Here is a 16,649-nt window from a genome sequence, read left to right on the forward strand (position 1 = left end):
AGTTTTCGCGCTATTGCCTTATTGCTTGGACACTGTGGATAATGTTGGTCTTTAGTCTGCAATAGTTTGACTAGGAGATTACTTCTCATATAACTTCATATGATAGACTGTTCCCAATATGCATTAGAGAAGTAAGAGATTCATTGAAGATATCCGATTCAGGTCTTCAACCCATGGATAAATGGATGTCCATACCTGATATGGGTTGCGTGATAGCGACAAAATATAATATTATCCTCGTCACGTTTGGTCAAACATTTTCAATGATTGTCTTTACTATGAGGGGTTCACATTCAAGATCGACAAAAAGTGGTCGTATTTGTTGTAATTATTTTCTTCTGTTTTAATTTTTTTAAATAATCAAATTAATTTGAAAAATAATCAAATGATCTTATTTTGCAGTTAAAGATAAAAGATGGATTTACAATGCCAGATATTGCACCAGGTTGAAAGCAATATCGCACCGATGAAGCAACTTCTTGGGCAAAAGCATATACAGGGCATCTACAACACTAAGGATATTTATTAGGTCGTTTGCCACGTGTTACCCAAAATCCACCTAGAGAACCCATAAATGCAATGTCATTAGATGAACCTTAATGCTTTAAAACTGTTACAAAATCACTTGTTATTAATTAATTTTAGTATACTGTCGTTCAATTTCATTGTGTAATTTATTTATTTTATTTTTCTCATATTTCATCACAAACAATATATAAAGTAAACAACATAACAATAACACCTAAAATAACCGACAAATAACCCATAAAGTGTTTATAAAAGTAACCGATATAACAATAATGCATAAATTGTTTATAAAAGTAAATGATATAACAATAACGCATAAAATGTTTATAAAAGTGTTACTACATAACAATAATGCATAAAGTTTTGTTACTAACTAGTGTGACTACGCGATAAATACAAAGCTTTATAAAAGTGAATATACAACTCATCATCTGAATTAGCTTCATGTCTATTCAACCCCTGCTGTATAAGATCACCGATCTGTTGTAGGATATATGGCGTTTATGAACTAGAAATATTTGCACAAGTGGTTGGGACACTATAATGTGGGACTTGGGGTGCACCATTTAGTCGCACTAGTAGTGGATGCGACACCTGATAAAACCACTCCAAATATCCATCTTGACACTCAGATGAATATGTAGCTGGACTAATCTTGTGAAATATTTCGGTGACTGACATACATATCCCAACCATTCCACATCTACATCAAATAATCTAGAAAGATATGGAGGTAGCGGTGATGGAATATATTAGATATATCTAAATTGTCTCAAACACCTCTTTGACAGATATTTCACTACTGTGCTGCATAATTGGAGGTGACCAATATAGAGCATGATATCATCAAAGGGAATGACATCCCTATGATTCTCCCATGGTCTTCATATGACATTTGCATATGTCAATTCGTTAATCATACGTCTCTACTCATGGACCTTGTGCTTGCCTTGTTTGTAGCATCATCTATTCATTCGAGCAAAGTCTTCCACGTCAGCACCCTGGCCACCTCTATTACAAATATTTATAAAATATTCGTAAATCCAACATTATTGCAGATAAAAATAAATATATTAATGATAATAAAAAAATTAATAATTAACAATAAATAATAATTTAAAAATAAAACATAAATAAATAAATTATATACTAATAATTAAACATAAACATAACTAAATAAATGATATACATAAAAATTTAATAAGCAAAAATAAATAAATGGTACATGAAATAGCGTCATATATCCACCTAGCTTTTTGGTGTCATAACAGTAGGCATCTAAGAGATAGTCATAAAGGACTACGAGTGCATTCGTACCCCATGCGTATTTATCTGTATCGTCTAAATGTTTGAATAAAGGAAGGTACTTCACATCAACTAGAGTATGACTCTTATCAGCCAAAATAGTACTCCCTACTAAATTCAACAGATACGCCCTAGCAGCACAGTCAAATCTCTCTGCTGCATACTACCTTCTGAACACCTCTTTCAACCAATCCAGTCTGTAGTGCGCACCTTTAGTCTTTTCGGTTTCCTCATAGATCTCTTATGCAGTCACTCCTAATAAAGTCATGGAAAGATTACACGCCATTACTCTATCTACATCGGGTGGACCGTAGAACTCACCCCTAATAGGCAATCCCAGAAGATTGGCAACAACATCCAAAGTAATCGTCATTTCACCAAATGACAAGTGAAATGATGATGTCTCGGAATGCCATATTTTCACAAACGCAGAAATCAGGTTGTTGTCGATCATCTTCAAACTATCCCGTTGTAATGGGTTCCATCCTAAAAAATTCACCTAGTTCTCTATAGGTCGCGGGAGTAACGATGGGGGTAAATTGTTGCATTTTCGTTGCATGCGCAACAATTTTTAACTATGGTCGCTCATGTATACAAAGAAAATATATGACATTAAAATTACATATAGAACAAAAATAATAATTAATTTAAATATTTTTAATGCACTATAAATAATAATTAATTTAACATACATGACCAAACTACAGTCTAGCTGAAACATGATGACGGTATCGTGTAAGGACGGACAAATCATATGGTTCTCCAGGATACCGTGTGAGCTCACCAGGTCCTTGAGCTCCATCGTCCTCCTCCTCCATATGCTCTCCCTCATGAGCAGGTGCAACCTCCTCCTACTCATGTACATCCACCTGCTCTTGTACCTTCTCCTCCTCATGCACTATAAGAGGCTCCTCCTACTGATGGATATTCACATTTGGGATAAATCAATGATCATGCTCTCCCTCATCAGTGTCACGTGTAATTCATATGATTTTGCCGTCTGTTCTTCGTGCGTCCACAAAAAAATTAAAAAATAAAAAGAAATAAATCACAATTAGTTATAAAATCACAATTAATTAAAATAAAAATAATAATAATAATAATATAACTTCTGAAGAACTTGAGGTTCAAGATTTCTCGTAACTACCGAAAATGTTAAACCTCAAGTTTCCCGAAAAAGGCTTCTTTTGTACCAGAGAAGTTTAAAAAAGATTTTCGGAATAGGCCTCTGTACCAGAGAGGTCGAAAAAAGTTAACCGGAAGTTAGCTTATGTACCGGGAAACTTGAACAAAGTTTTTCGGAGTGTATTTTGTGTATCAGAAATATTAAATTCAAGTTCTCCAAAAGATTAGAAAGAAAAAAACTTACTTTTTTTTTTTCGGAAAGATTGAAAGGGGAAATGGTTAAAATTTTGGAGTTTTATTATTTAAACGAGGACAAAAACGTAATTTTCTTACTTATTTGGGGTATAAGCATAATTAAGGAAGGTATGGAGTAAAATTTTCTTGAATCATTTACATAATGATAACAACGTAATAAACAAATCTCGTTACTATTCTCACTCTCTTTTTATTTATACACTTTGTTGTTGTTTTAATTTTGATGAGTGATAGAAAAATATTCTTAGCATACGTTTCATTCACAAAATAATATGTGTTGGACAAAACATACATGATATTATTAATTTGTATAAAATAATTTTTTATACTCTATTGTATTTGATGATGGATGCTTAAAACAAATAATTTTACACTGCAATGTCTATACATTTAATAAAATAATATAATTTTTATGATAATATATATATATATATATATTAATTAATGTTTACAAATATTAATAAAAGAGAGACAAAAAAATATATATAAAAAGAGTGACATATATAGTAAATAAAAGAAAAAGGTAGATAACAAAGAGAGGGAGATAAATGAAAAAGAGATAAGAGAGAGAAATATGAAAAAGGGAGAAAAATATGAAAGTATAGATAGAGAGATAAAATAGGGCGAAAAGATAGAGTAAACAATATTAAAATTTAAACTTTTTCATTATCTTCCTCTCATTTTAGAGAGTCATAATAGAGATTCATTATATAACATGCAACCGTTTATATTTAAAAAAGTTTATAACTTATTTCTTTTGTCATTTAAAAAAAAAGAAAGAAATATAATGACGTGTACATGTTTAAATTGTAAACGTTTATAATTAAATGACCTAACAGGAATTTTATTTTTATTTTTAAGTTATAAACATTTATAAAGATGTAGAAAAAAATAATTATAAAAATAAGTTTGTTTCAAAAATAAGATAAAATACCTTAAGTAAAATTTGGGCAAAAATCTACTATAACATGTCAGTTTATGAAGTCGGTCAATATGTTATTTTTGAAAATTGAAGAATTGTGTTTGAAGTGGGAAGAACAGCAGTTAGGTTATTATATAGTCATTAACATACTTTTCTATATAAATTATTTCAATTATCCAGTCCTGACCAAAAAAATGAAAACTTTATTATCCACTATGTATAAATATTCATATATTATTAGAAAGAGTAATGCAACAAATATAAATATTATAAAGAACGAACGTCATTGACTTTTATTTTTTCTCCCTCATTTTCTAAGTTCTTCATTTAAAAAATCACTTTAATTAATCATAAACATATATTAAGAAATAAGGCCGTTCAAGGCATGTGTCTGGCGGCTGGTTATAAAATTAAGGATAGCTAGCAAGATAATTAAGAGAGCTCTATTTTGTCTTCAAGTGTTTGACAATAAAAATATTCTATGCGTGTGATATATTTTCTATTGATCCTATGTTAGTGTAGTATATTTAATATTTTTTTGACAGGAATAATATATTTAATTAATCATTTTAAAAGTATTTTTATAATAGTGTAGGAGGGCGTCTTTGTGATTAATAAAATTAAAATACTGACTATTTAAATTAAGAATGCAATAAGTTAGAGTTAGGTTTATCATGTAACAAACATGCATGAATTTTTCTCTAATCACGGAAACCTCCATAATTAAGTTTAAGTGTGTCACCATATACTACACATATCAATGTCAGACACATTTTAAATAAATTAAAATGTATTAAAATAATAACGATCAATGATAGATTAAAGACATTAAATTTAATTACTTCATGTTTAACTTTTCGATAGTAGATAAATTAATGAAAACTAACATATCTTGTTGTATGAATGCAAACATATATTTTGATTCTAAATAGATATTTTATAAAGTATGTTAATATTTTATTTAATTACAATGTATATATATATATATCTCGTAATAGAGAACTTTTATAATGAGAGTGCAAGATAAATAAATCTTAGTCATTGATTAAATTATGAATGATAAAACAAAAAATCATGTGACTTTTTTAAGTTCTCATGTGATACTTTCAATCATAATTATCTATATATAATTGTATGATTAAAATTTAATTATTTCACATTTTCTCGTATTAAAACTTGTTTAACTGTATGCATTCCTTTATATATATATATATATATTTGTGTGTCGGTGGTGATGTATAATTTTTTTACATTAGATGATGATAACGTGTGTTTGCATGTGTTTTATAGACGTTTCCAATATATATTTGAAGCAAATAATCAAATCAATTTCTATGGTAAAAGCATAGACTTGGCTTTCTTTTTCTAGATAGAACCCAATTGATAGCCTCATGATGCAATGAATCAATTGTAAAATGTGTTTTAATTAATATCATTGAAGAGGAGAGATAAGACAAAACACTCAATTTTTTTAATCACATAAAACAATTAGACAGATATATAAATGCTTAATGTAATATGGTTATTGCTATAATAAGAGTTTGCTTGCAATTGTTAATTGATGATGAATGTGAAGGAGGAGGGTGCATTAAAATATCAGGACATTTAAAAAGGAAGATATGATAAACAAAAAACAAATACTTTATTAGATTAAGATAAGCATTATGACAAAAAGAAAATTATGCTCTTGAGCCTATCAAAAACAGTAAAGTCAAATTAACAGTAAAAAAATATATACTTCATTTCTTATATATTTCATGATGTCTTTTTTTTTTTTTAAAAGAAGCAAAATTTGATAATGGTAGTTTTATGTTCTTCAAACAAATTTATAATGGTAACAACTTTTTGCAAAATTTGAATGTTTGAGACATTTGATAGCCAACTGGTATACTTGTCCAAATTAATTTGATGTGCAACATCATCCAACTATCTTTTTCACCATAATTGTATGCTAAATTCAAGAGATTTAGATACTTAATTATGTCGTAAGTAATACTTAATTGAACAATTAAAATTCAGTCATTTGGTTAGCTTGTTAATATTTTTAGACAGCAATATTTACACATGGGAAAATTATTTCTTAAGTGAGATGAGATTATAGGATTTACCAAAATAAAATAAATCACATAAAAATCATTATAATCACAATTAATATAGTCTCTATTATTTGTCAAAAAGTATCTACCTTATATTGGAGAAACAAAATTTTATATCCCATTTCTATCACCATGGAAAAGCCATATATTTCACATTTAATATGCCTCATTTAGTTTCCCTACCCTTGATATGTGACATAGCAACTAGAACTTGAATTAGTTTACCCTTTATATGATATTGTGAAGATGAATTTTATCCGATACAAAACATTGTTAATTTGAAATAAAATAAATTAATACACTATAAGAATTGTATATGTGCTTTGTATGTAAAACATTGAATGTAATTGCCAATTGCTATATATCATATAAAATAAATACACTGTAAGAATCGTATAAATTGTGTAAACAATTATTAGTCATACTTTAGTAATTGGCTCTGTAACGGCTGGGTCAAGACAAACCAATTCTAACGAATAGTGATATTTTTTTTCCTTTTCATATCCCTTTCCTTGATGATTGAGAATTGAGACATTCAAACAATTCAAGGAAAAAATGAAACTTTTACGATATGTCCTATGCAAAATTATGTCCTTTTTGTACTTGACTTCAAATTGAGGCCTAGTTGAAGATCTAAACCTTTAGTATGAATTTGGTTTGAAGAAGGCTTAAAGATGAAAGGCCTATCATCTTTATTGGAGAAAGTAAACATGCAATTATCTTGTTGAGAAGGAGGATTATGTGAAGGCAAAGAATACCAACTAGATTTTTGATCAACAAAAGAGTTGGTAGTGTCATGAACATTTGACTTGAAACTAATTTGAGATTCTTCACACAAGGAGAATTCAGAGTTATTATAAGAAGAAGGGTCATAAAACCAATTATGAGTATCATTTCCATGGTAATTAGCAAAACTACCATGATGGTTATTGGTTTGAAAAGGTTGTAGGTAATAGTTTATACTAGCTTTTCTAGCTTGAAGTTGCAATCTTTTTTTCTTCATTCTTTCTTTCTTGTGTGCATTTTGATGACCTCCTAATGCTTGTGAGTTTGCAAATTCTTTGAAACAATATTGACACTCAAATTTTCTCTCATCTTGGCCTCTAGTTGAGGTTTTCTCTTCAACAATTTTCTCTCCTCCGGATGAAATTGAGTTAGATGAATTCACACTTTCATCTCCTTCATTATTAGACTCTTTCACAAGCCCTTCATTATTTTTTGTTGGATTTAGCTCAAAGCCAAATAGCCTAAGCCTCTTTTCAACTGAATTTCCATTTTCACCATCCCATGTATGAGAAATGTCACACATTTCCTTTTCCATTTTTCTCTTTGATATAAGAAAGAAATATTTTTTGATGTAGAATTGTAGTGATTAGTTGTTATGCATATCTTCCTTTTATAGAAAGCTCTTAGGTTCCCACATGTACTATACTTTTATAAAAAAATATAGTATAGTTTTATGGTACAATAGACAGCATTAGGGAACCTAAGGTCAAAAACTATATACTATAAAAGCTTTAAAAGAAAAAATGGGATAAATATGGAAGTACTCTCTCATGCAATATTTCTTACTAAAAAATATTAATTAGTATTATAATAAGATACATAAGTTATAAATGTGGTTAGTCCGAGGGGTAAAAGACTCAGACATTTTAAATAAGTGATCATAAATTTGATATCTAACTCTTGTCAGATTTAGATGAGAGAATCCATTATATATTTAAAAAATTCTTCGGTAGAATATAATCACTGTTAAACGACGTCGGTAAAATATTTTCAACTTATAATATAACTATAAAAAAGAAGATACACTTCAAAGTTATCGATCAAAGGAGATTCATTGTAATTTATTAAAAATATAATTAGAGGGTGTATACGCACTTAATAATATTTTATAGTTCCACTTGGCATTCTTTTTGATTAAAAAGTTATATATTCCTTGCTTAAGACATGATTAAAGTTATTTAACTAACTGTAGATGTAAAAAGTCAAACGAAAAAAACATGATCATCTGGAAGGAGGAGGCACTAACTTTATAACGTATCTACTATTGTACTAAAATTGCATATCTAAGATTATTTTAGTGACCAACCAATGACTTTATGGCTTAATGTATTGTCCTCTACCTAAGCTTATCATATATTATAACAAAGATTTCCAAATTAATATTGCTATAATGGGTGCTAAGCTATAGCCAAGTCCCATCTACTAGATTTATTCAATTGAAGTAATTTATAAAATGCGTAACATCTGTACAATTTTGATTATTCAGCACTAAATGTAATTTTTATAATAATCATCCCACCACCCACAATCACATTAAAAAATAGGTCTGGACCATCTTATATAAATTGGTGTGTAAAATCTTTTAAAATGATAATCGATAATACTATTTAAAAGAATATGTTAATAGTCCTTCTAATTATTATGATTGAAAGAATAATTTAATAAATGTCAATTCGACAAAAAGAAGAAAAAACAAATGTATTATTAAAATTTTATAATCAGTGAATTGATATTAATTAAGTCCTTGTCTCAATTGTAAAGACATAAAGTATCGTTAATTTATATTTTTGAAAAATACCCTCAATTAATATTAAAATTTTAAATAACTTTTAAGTAATAGTCTAGTGATACAATTTTTCTTAAAAAATAACCTTAATATGATTTTCTTGACCATGTTTTATAAATGCTCGTGTAAAGGTAGGAGAAAAAAAATAAAAAAATCAGTGAAAGAAAAAAAAAATGTGGAATATAAGAAGTGGGAAATGATGTAAGCATATATACTAATTAAGAGTCTTCCATAAGATCTGGGCATATCTTCATAGAGCAGGCAAAGCCTATATTTTATACAAATACTATTTTTTTCAGGTGAATCAAGTCATCAACTATAGTATTATTCTACTAATAAAAAATGGACAGTTGTTCTAGTTGGGCCTACACTTTGTTTGCTTTTGGGACAATTTAGAAAAATCATTAGATTGTGTTTTATTCCATTGTCTTTAATTTGATCTCTCATTGGTTGACTTCTTCCACCAATAAATCTCTCATGCTAATCAATTTCCCACTCCTTTTTATCTATTTTAATGCTTATTCAAAAAAATAAAATGTTGCTTTTGGTGGAGAATTCCAAGTAGGCATGCTGTCATGTAGCATTTCATATTTCACTATCTTAACATGTGGAATAAAAAGAAGCCATGTGGGAGGAAATTGGGTTATGGTGGTTCAAGTGGTTGGGTTGGATCATTGATTGATTTCAGCCAATTCCAATAATCTATTTCTCACATAGATAAATTCTAAATTGAATTTATAAAGAGTGATATTTCTAAATATGAGATTGTCCCACTAAAACAAACCTAATATAAAATTATGAATAGAGCCTTCACTTTTAGACAAGCTCAAAGTGGTTTTCTAATATTTTATGTGAAGTTATAGAATGCCAAAACTGACTGCAGCCATCATATTATAACATCAAAATAAAACACAATACTATATATGTTGCTTCGGAGAAAGAACATATTAAGTTGAAATGTCTGGTTATGCCAAATGCACTCATAAATAAAATTCACTTGGGAATTAAAAGTTAATGTAACAACTAGGAAGATTCAACCATGTCTCTGTTGCTGACTCGCTGGATCTTAACTTACAAGATTAGTCCCTCAAACCTCTGGTTGCATGTGGGGTTGATTAAGGAATTTTGGTCTAAAGTTTTAGAATTTAGACTTTAAATTTATAGAGAATTACATTAAAGATCACATCAATACAATTGTTAATAGGTTAGGTGTGTTCTAGTTTCAATTTTCAAAGTACTAGAAAGTAGTAGAATTGATTTTAATTCATGTCAAATATGATTTTAGTTAAAATCTTAAACTTTATATTTGGTAACTCAAATAAAATATAGTTTGATGATAAGTGATAATTTGAGTTAGGTTGAAAATTTATACAAACTTTACTTCTATTTTATTTTTAAAGTTAATTAATTTAGATTAATGCTCTTCAAATTCACTTTGAAAAAAAAAATCATTTTGGTTCAATTTGACGTGTTGGCAACATTATTTCCTTCTTTTTATCAATCTTCAGTTATTATTTAACCATATGTTAGCTAGTTAATGTAAAGGCACAAAGAATATTGGGATTGAAACGAGAGCACCTGTGTTGGAAAAACACATGTAACACATCTGTAAACTGTTACAGCTAACACACAAGTGGCCTCACCTAAGCTCATGTTTGTTATTTCAGAAGTGCAAATAAAATTTTATTTCCGACACCCACTATCTTATTAAAAAATCAATAAATCCTATATTTTGATAATTGATCTCATATAAAATAGTGCGATTCATGAATTTCACTCAATAAAACAGCAAATGTTACTATTGAAAAGAGACTCTTAGTAACAGCTTTGGGCAAATTGACATAACTTGAGAGTTTTGAGAATTAATGAGTTACAAAAAGAATTACATAATGATCCGTAGAAAAAGCATTTATTCCTAGTGTCATGACTCGTAACGTGAGTGTGCCGCACCAAAAAAGAGCACAACTTTTACATCCTAGAAACCAAATGAATAAAATTTGAGAAAATGTCACCAACATGTTCTCGACAAAAAATGACTTTAACTACCAAAATTCAATTTTCTGTATCAAGTACCAATTGGGTGCTCACTGTCACCAACTTGTGATTCATGCAATGAAACCATTTCTAGAAAAAGCAAGCATTTGACTATTCGTCCCAAACATTGAGATCAGTGGTAAAGCTCGACATTCTTCCAAGAGCATAAATCAACTCCACAGTATCGATCACTACAAGGGAAAATCTTCCAGACAAAGCACAGTCATTTTCAATCTCAATTTGAATCCTACATCAATTAGGAATAAACTGATTCTGGTTCCTATTTCTTTCAATTAAAATAAGTACATACAGTACATTACAGACCAATATTTGCAACAAAATTTTCAGCTGATACTTGTTCTTGAATGCAAAAATGTGACAGTGAATACAAGAGACACTCGAACCCCAGACGGAACAAGGCATGTATACTATTAACTAGTAAAGTTTCTCAGATGTGTAATTTACCATCAGCTAATATATTTTATAAAGCCATGGGATCCAACAATGTGTCAATTTCAGCATCAAGCACAATAGACACTCATCACTGTTGACGTTTACGAGGCAAGAGTGCAAGAAGAATTTTTTTCCTAGGACCCTGCACAACCCAAGCAATCTCTATTAGTAAGATAGTATCATATTAATCAAAGATTGTATTCAACACATGAAAACCCACATTCTTTTGGTACTCACACCATCTAAATCTTGTCCTTGTTAAGGGCTATGACTAAAGCAACCTCATACGCATATAAAACTATAAAGTCAGTAGCAGATAGTATAGTGTAGCGGCCTACCCCAAAAACACTATAGCGGGTAGCGGTATGGCCATTACACTGATGTCTCGAAATACACCACAAGCATTTTAAGCCATACACATAATGGCTAAAAAAAGAGAATAATGCACAAAACTAACTCATTCATAACTAATTAGCAAAGAAGAAATAGAAAAACAGGTGAGAAGAAAAGAAATGAGATTATGCCATTCATAGGGGACTGTTAGCACAGAAAAGAAAAATAGAGCAGAGTAATGGTCACGAAGAAGGAAGGAACAGGGAGAAGAATGATTGCAGAGAAGAGAGGAGCATTGGCGCGGAGAGAAGGGAAACTTTCTTAAGAAGAACCAGTCAGGGCGAATAAAGGAACAGGGGGGGAAGGTTGCTGAGAAGAAATGTCATACATTCAAAAAACAGAGCACTGCACTTGTAATGTTTGGAGAAGAGGTTGTAAAAATTCCAGTAAAAAATTTACCAAGACGTAAGGACAAAAAATACATTCAAAATAACCCTAAAAGGTTAAAAATAAGGTTATTTTAGACTTTGCGCTCTTAAATAACTTCTCCACGTTTCTCAGTTGTCTTCTCAGTGATTGTGCCGCAAAGAACGCCACTACAGCCGCAACACCATTTTGCATAACTCAGGGCCACCACAATGGCCGTGATTGACTAAAGAGATATAAAAAGCGAAAACAAGAACAAGAAATTAAAAAGCAGAATAACTATACTGTTAACTTTCATAAGATTTGGATAGAAAATTTTCCGGGTGAAGGTAGAGAACAAACAGAAGCTAGACAAAGCATTGAAAGGAGTTTGAGAAGCTAGACAAATCATTGAAAGACCTTAATGGGCACACACGAAACAGACAGCCCAAAAGAGGACAACCCAGCTAGACCTCCACCACCATCAGAACCACACTTTCCAAATGCCAGCTGTGCAAAATATGGTATAGGTAAATTGAGAGTTATTTTATTTAAGTTTCATATGCAGTGGGATTCAATCGAGACTTTTTGGTTTAGTAATCCTGTTCACAACGAGGACAAGGTTAATGTTCATGGAGAGTATTGATAGGTAAACCCTTTACATGGTTAGTTAGTGAGTAGGTTAGCGGGTTAGGTGGTGAAGTATATAATAAGAGAAAGGAATTAGACATTAAAAAGTGGGCATTTGAGACTGTAATCACATATGGCATTGGGAGGTGGAGATCATTGAAGTTCTGCAATCTATTATGTTACAAGAGGAATTCTTCCCTAAATCTTCTAATAAAGATCCTAATTCCTATCACAGGGAATTGGGTGGTATTGAACAAGGTAGCTAGTACTAAGAAGATGGATGCAAAAAAAAAAAAAACAATTAAATACTTAACAAGAGATCCTCTGATGCAGTCAATTCCCCGATTACCTCAATTAATCTATTTAGCGTCCTATTCAAAGTGTAGGCCTCACTGAACAACACCTAAACATAAACCACAAATTTAAATAAAGACAATTACCATAGGAATTCCAAGTTCTTTGAGGTCATGTTCTCCCATCTGCTTCAATGCAGTCATATCCACCTGCAAGGACTTACCAGTGCATAAGATAACTGGGAGTGCCAAATTAGAAATATTCATGGCGGAATAATACATAACAATCCATCAACTAATTCCTTATTTTAATGTTTAATTTATTCATATTAAGGCTAATAATGTTTATGAATGTCATAAGATAACATATGATCGCTTGAGCGCTCAACATAAAACACTTCAGAGTTTACCTACAGCGAAGTTCAGTAATGTATAGGAATATGAAACATCTAAAATCAACAACAAACAAGTCTTATCCCACTAAGTAGGATAGGCTACAAGGATCAAACAACGCCATAATGTTCTATCATGTAGCATATCTCTATCGATCTCATTAATCTCAAGGTCTTTAAAGTTTAATCTATAGGAGTATAGAACAACTAAAAACAACTGAAGCTAAAAGTTTATCAATCACCTCCAGACTATAAGAAGTTTCACCCACTGTAATTTGAGAGGTAAGTTTTAATCAGGGCAACATTCACCTTGTCAGGTGAGGTTGAATGTCAACTCGACAAACAAGAGATCAGGGATTAAAAATGATAACAAAATGAACTCACATAATGTTGCAACAGTTAAAAAATTGCTCCTCTTTAATAAAGTATCAAATAATTTTAAAATTTTATGATAATTTGTAGAATTGATCTAATCGTTAAGAACTTTTGTTTGAAGTTGGATTAGTGAATTTCAATGTTTATAATGAGTTATTAAACGAAGTAACACAATTCAGAGTTACTTCTTGAATAATTTGATCCCTCTTCATATATATATATATACTCAGTCAAGTTGTAATCATATTAAACATGCAAGAGCATTATACAACTTAGAAATTTTTGAAACATGTTTCCCCAGACATGGAAATGAGACAAAAGGCTGAATACAGTTCATCTATTCAACACAAAAATAACTATCTGAAGTGAAAAGAATGAAATAAGTCAAATGGCAAAATATTGCTTAAAACTATCACAGACGATCGAACAGTAAAAAAAGTTCCCTTGATTTATAAGTTGTCTTCTCCAATCATTTAACAGGGAAGAATTCCTATAGCAGCCAATGAGTAAAAGATGTTGACATTTCATCAAACATAGGACACAAAATACTCAAATAAATATGAAAAAAATCAGTATTATATATTTCTTATTTATATAAATGAAAGAGATACATACTTCCTCGGCCTTGAAGAGAATGGCATATTTTTGTAGTCCCAGTGCCTGTAACAGGCCATCAACAGTTTGTGTTGGCTGTTCCTCGCCCTGCATGATAACCAGCAAAACCACATGTCAGAATGAACTATATACCATAAGCTTCCTCGGCTATACACCATAAGCAAACAGAACTGAAAATTCATCCTCGTCTATACACCATAAGCTTCCAAGACCAAATCATAGAGACTGATAGTAACTATAAAAGCAATTTACATAAACTTCACTAGTTCTAAAAGTACTGAGGTAATCATAATGTTGATATAAATTTCATAATATAGTAAGAAAATAAAAATTTATATAACATGACCAAAAAGTATAATAAAGACATAAGTTTGAGAGGAAAAAGAACTTGAACTGCGTGAATAGGAGACTAGAATTTATACTAAAATTTGTACAAATTTTAACACAAATGGAGATAAGAGTATAAGTAAAATTCACCACAAACGGAGCCCTTTGTGCAACACTGCTTGACGGAGGAAGTTGGACAGGATGAGATGTTACAGGCTTAGCAGTTACTGGAGGCAATGTAGATACTGTGGATCGTGACATGAAAGATGAAGGTGCAGCATTTGGAGGCCTTGAAGCATCAAGAACATCCCTACCTACATATGTAAGTGGTCTGACACCATCATATGTCCTGTTTAATGGCCTTCTTTGTAGGTCTCCAACATTTCTTTGGGGGGAAATTGCCCTGGAAGTACTTGGAAACCCATCTGGTGATCTTTTCCGAATTTGATCCAGTGTCCATGGAGTGTAATTGCTTCGCATGGACTCCACACGCATTAAATCATCGGAACTTCTAGCGGAGGGAACTGACCTGAACAAGCTTGTTTCCCTTGGTTCAGGCATGCGCTGCTTTGAAGTAAAACTGTTCGGTGAATGGTGAGCTGTCTTCGACAATTTTTCACGGAGGTCCACGTGCCTCTTATTTCCATTACTTTCAGCCATCCTTGATGCACTTTTTTGCATGAGTTTCACTCGGAGATCATCTTTGCCAATACGCCCATCTAGGCAAATTAAGAGAAATGAGATAAAAAAAATAAAGAAAACATCAAATAACATAAATATGGAAGGGTAAATTCAATTCTGAGGCAAAGTACTACCATCCAATCCATTTTGCATGCTTACATCTCCTCGCTGTCTGCAGAGATCCAAACAACATATTCATGAAAGCTAAATTTAATTGCATCATCATAAAAACAAACAGGCAAACTGTTCTGCCTCTAGCACTGATAGTTAATTTTCTGAACAAACAGAGAATGTGCTAGGGGTGTGTGTGTGTGTGAATGTACCCAAATAAAATGCAGCAGATCGAATGACCAATACTACCACATTAGCTATAAATACTTTAAAAAAAAACCAACAAAAGCACAAACACCGTTTATTGCCGCCAAGTCCATTTCCATGCCACATAGAACCGTCTGCATTATTTCCAATTCTGTCTCTCACAGATCTCTTAGTCCCAACCGAAGACATAGAAGAAGAGAAAGCAACATCAGATATGCCCCTCTTCACAACCTAAACACGAGTATACAATAGCATGTCATTCACATTAATCCCTTTCATCATATCATATATCACTGAAACTCTATATTTCATTGCTCAAAACCTCAAGTAGTGATCAAACTGGAAAACTATACTGCATTCTTTTTGTTCCCCACAAATAACACAAAGTCGTGACGAAAATAAAACTTGATGTCTACAACAAACAAATACTATAAAACAAGCAAAATGTAATATTAATTGATAACTGCCATGAATACTATCTTTCATTAACATAATAATCTAAATAAAGTTAAATCCCGAAAAATAAAAGTTTTACAAAATCTAAGTAGCAGAAACCGCTAAAAAAATTACTTGAATAGGAAGCACAAATTAAAATCAAGAGAGAACAAAAAAAAATGAAATTAAACGTACCTGACCGCTACGTCCAAGAGTAATGGTAACTCGACCCCCCGAATTATTAGACATATCGACAGTAAAAACCCTAAATTATCAATTAAGCGAAAATTTATGCAGCTACGATAGGGTTACCAATTCGTTAATAAGGAATGGATTGATGATTGGGAAGTGTTAACCTAACCCTAATTTCACTTCCGCGAATTAGGATGATTGGAGATTCAGGTGAAGGAAATGGGATTCTGGTTGTGAGGGGGTTTGTGGCGGAGTCGAAAGGGCGCGGTGATTTTGGGTTTGGAGTGGAAACGGTGGAGCACCGAGTTGGAAGTAGTGTTTGTCACAGAGAAATGGTGACTGCGTGATTGAACCGGGACCGTT

General features: G+C 31.3%; 2 protein-coding genes and 1 long non-coding RNA gene across 3 annotated transcripts; all 3 read right to left on the minus strand.

Moving 5' to 3' along the window:
• Positions 1-6,549: 6,549 nt before the first annotated feature.
• On the minus strand, positions 6,550-7,632 carry LOC101512858 (uncharacterized). Its single transcript, XM_004504450.4, has one exon. It carries the CDS (start codon positions 7,550-7,552, stop codon positions 6,818-6,820), a length of 735 nt encoding a protein of 244 aa, XP_004504507.1. The 5' UTR covers positions 7,553-7,632; the 3' UTR covers positions 6,550-6,817.
• Positions 7,633-10,598: 2,966 nt separating this feature from the next.
• LOC140919330 (uncharacterized) lies at positions 10,599-11,012 on the minus strand. The gene is made up of 2 exons (XR_012162035.1): positions 10,877-11,012; positions 10,599-10,778 (listed from the first exon to the last, which is right to left on the minus strand). It is a non-coding gene; the product is annotated as an uncharacterized lncRNA (long non-coding RNA).
• A 31-nt stretch (positions 11,013-11,043) lies between these two features.
• LOC101512554 (uncharacterized) lies at positions 11,044-16,589 on the minus strand. The gene is made up of 7 exons (XM_004504449.4): positions 16,290-16,589; positions 15,751-15,890; positions 15,476-15,513; positions 14,811-15,379; positions 14,334-14,420; positions 13,099-13,161; positions 11,044-11,432 (listed from the first exon to the last, which is right to left on the minus strand). The coding sequence occupies exons 1-7, from the start codon at positions 16,341-16,343 to the stop codon at positions 11,379-11,381; spliced, it is 1,005 nt and encodes a 334-aa protein (XP_004504506.1). The 5' UTR covers positions 16,344-16,589; the 3' UTR covers positions 11,044-11,378.
• Between the last annotated feature and the right edge of the window lie 60 nt (positions 16,590-16,649).

This window comes from Cicer arietinum, chromosome 2, assembly GCF_000331145.2.
Source record: "Cicer arietinum cultivar CDC Frontier isolate Library 1 chromosome 2, Cicar.CDCFrontier_v2.0, whole genome shotgun sequence".
Classification (NCBI taxonomy): Eukaryota; Viridiplantae; Streptophyta; class Magnoliopsida; order Fabales; family Fabaceae; genus Cicer; species Cicer arietinum.

Coding starts and splice junctions, on each gene's coding strand:
- LOC101512858 (XM_004504450.4), bottom strand. CDS start 7,552: ATGGAAAAGGAAATGTGTGACATTTCTCATACATGGGATGGTGAAAAT.
- LOC101512554 (XM_004504449.4), bottom strand. CDS start 16,343: ATGTCTAATAATTCGGGGGGTCGAGTTACCATTACTCTTGGACGTAGC. Junction 14,421..14,810: donor CACAAAGGGCTCCGTTTGTG/GTGAATTTTACT, acceptor GTTATCATGCAG/GGCGAGGAACAGCCAACACA. Junction 11,433..13,098: donor AAGAACTTGGAATTCCTATG/GTAATTGTCTTT, acceptor TGGGTTGTGCAG/GGTCCTAGGAAAAAAATTCT.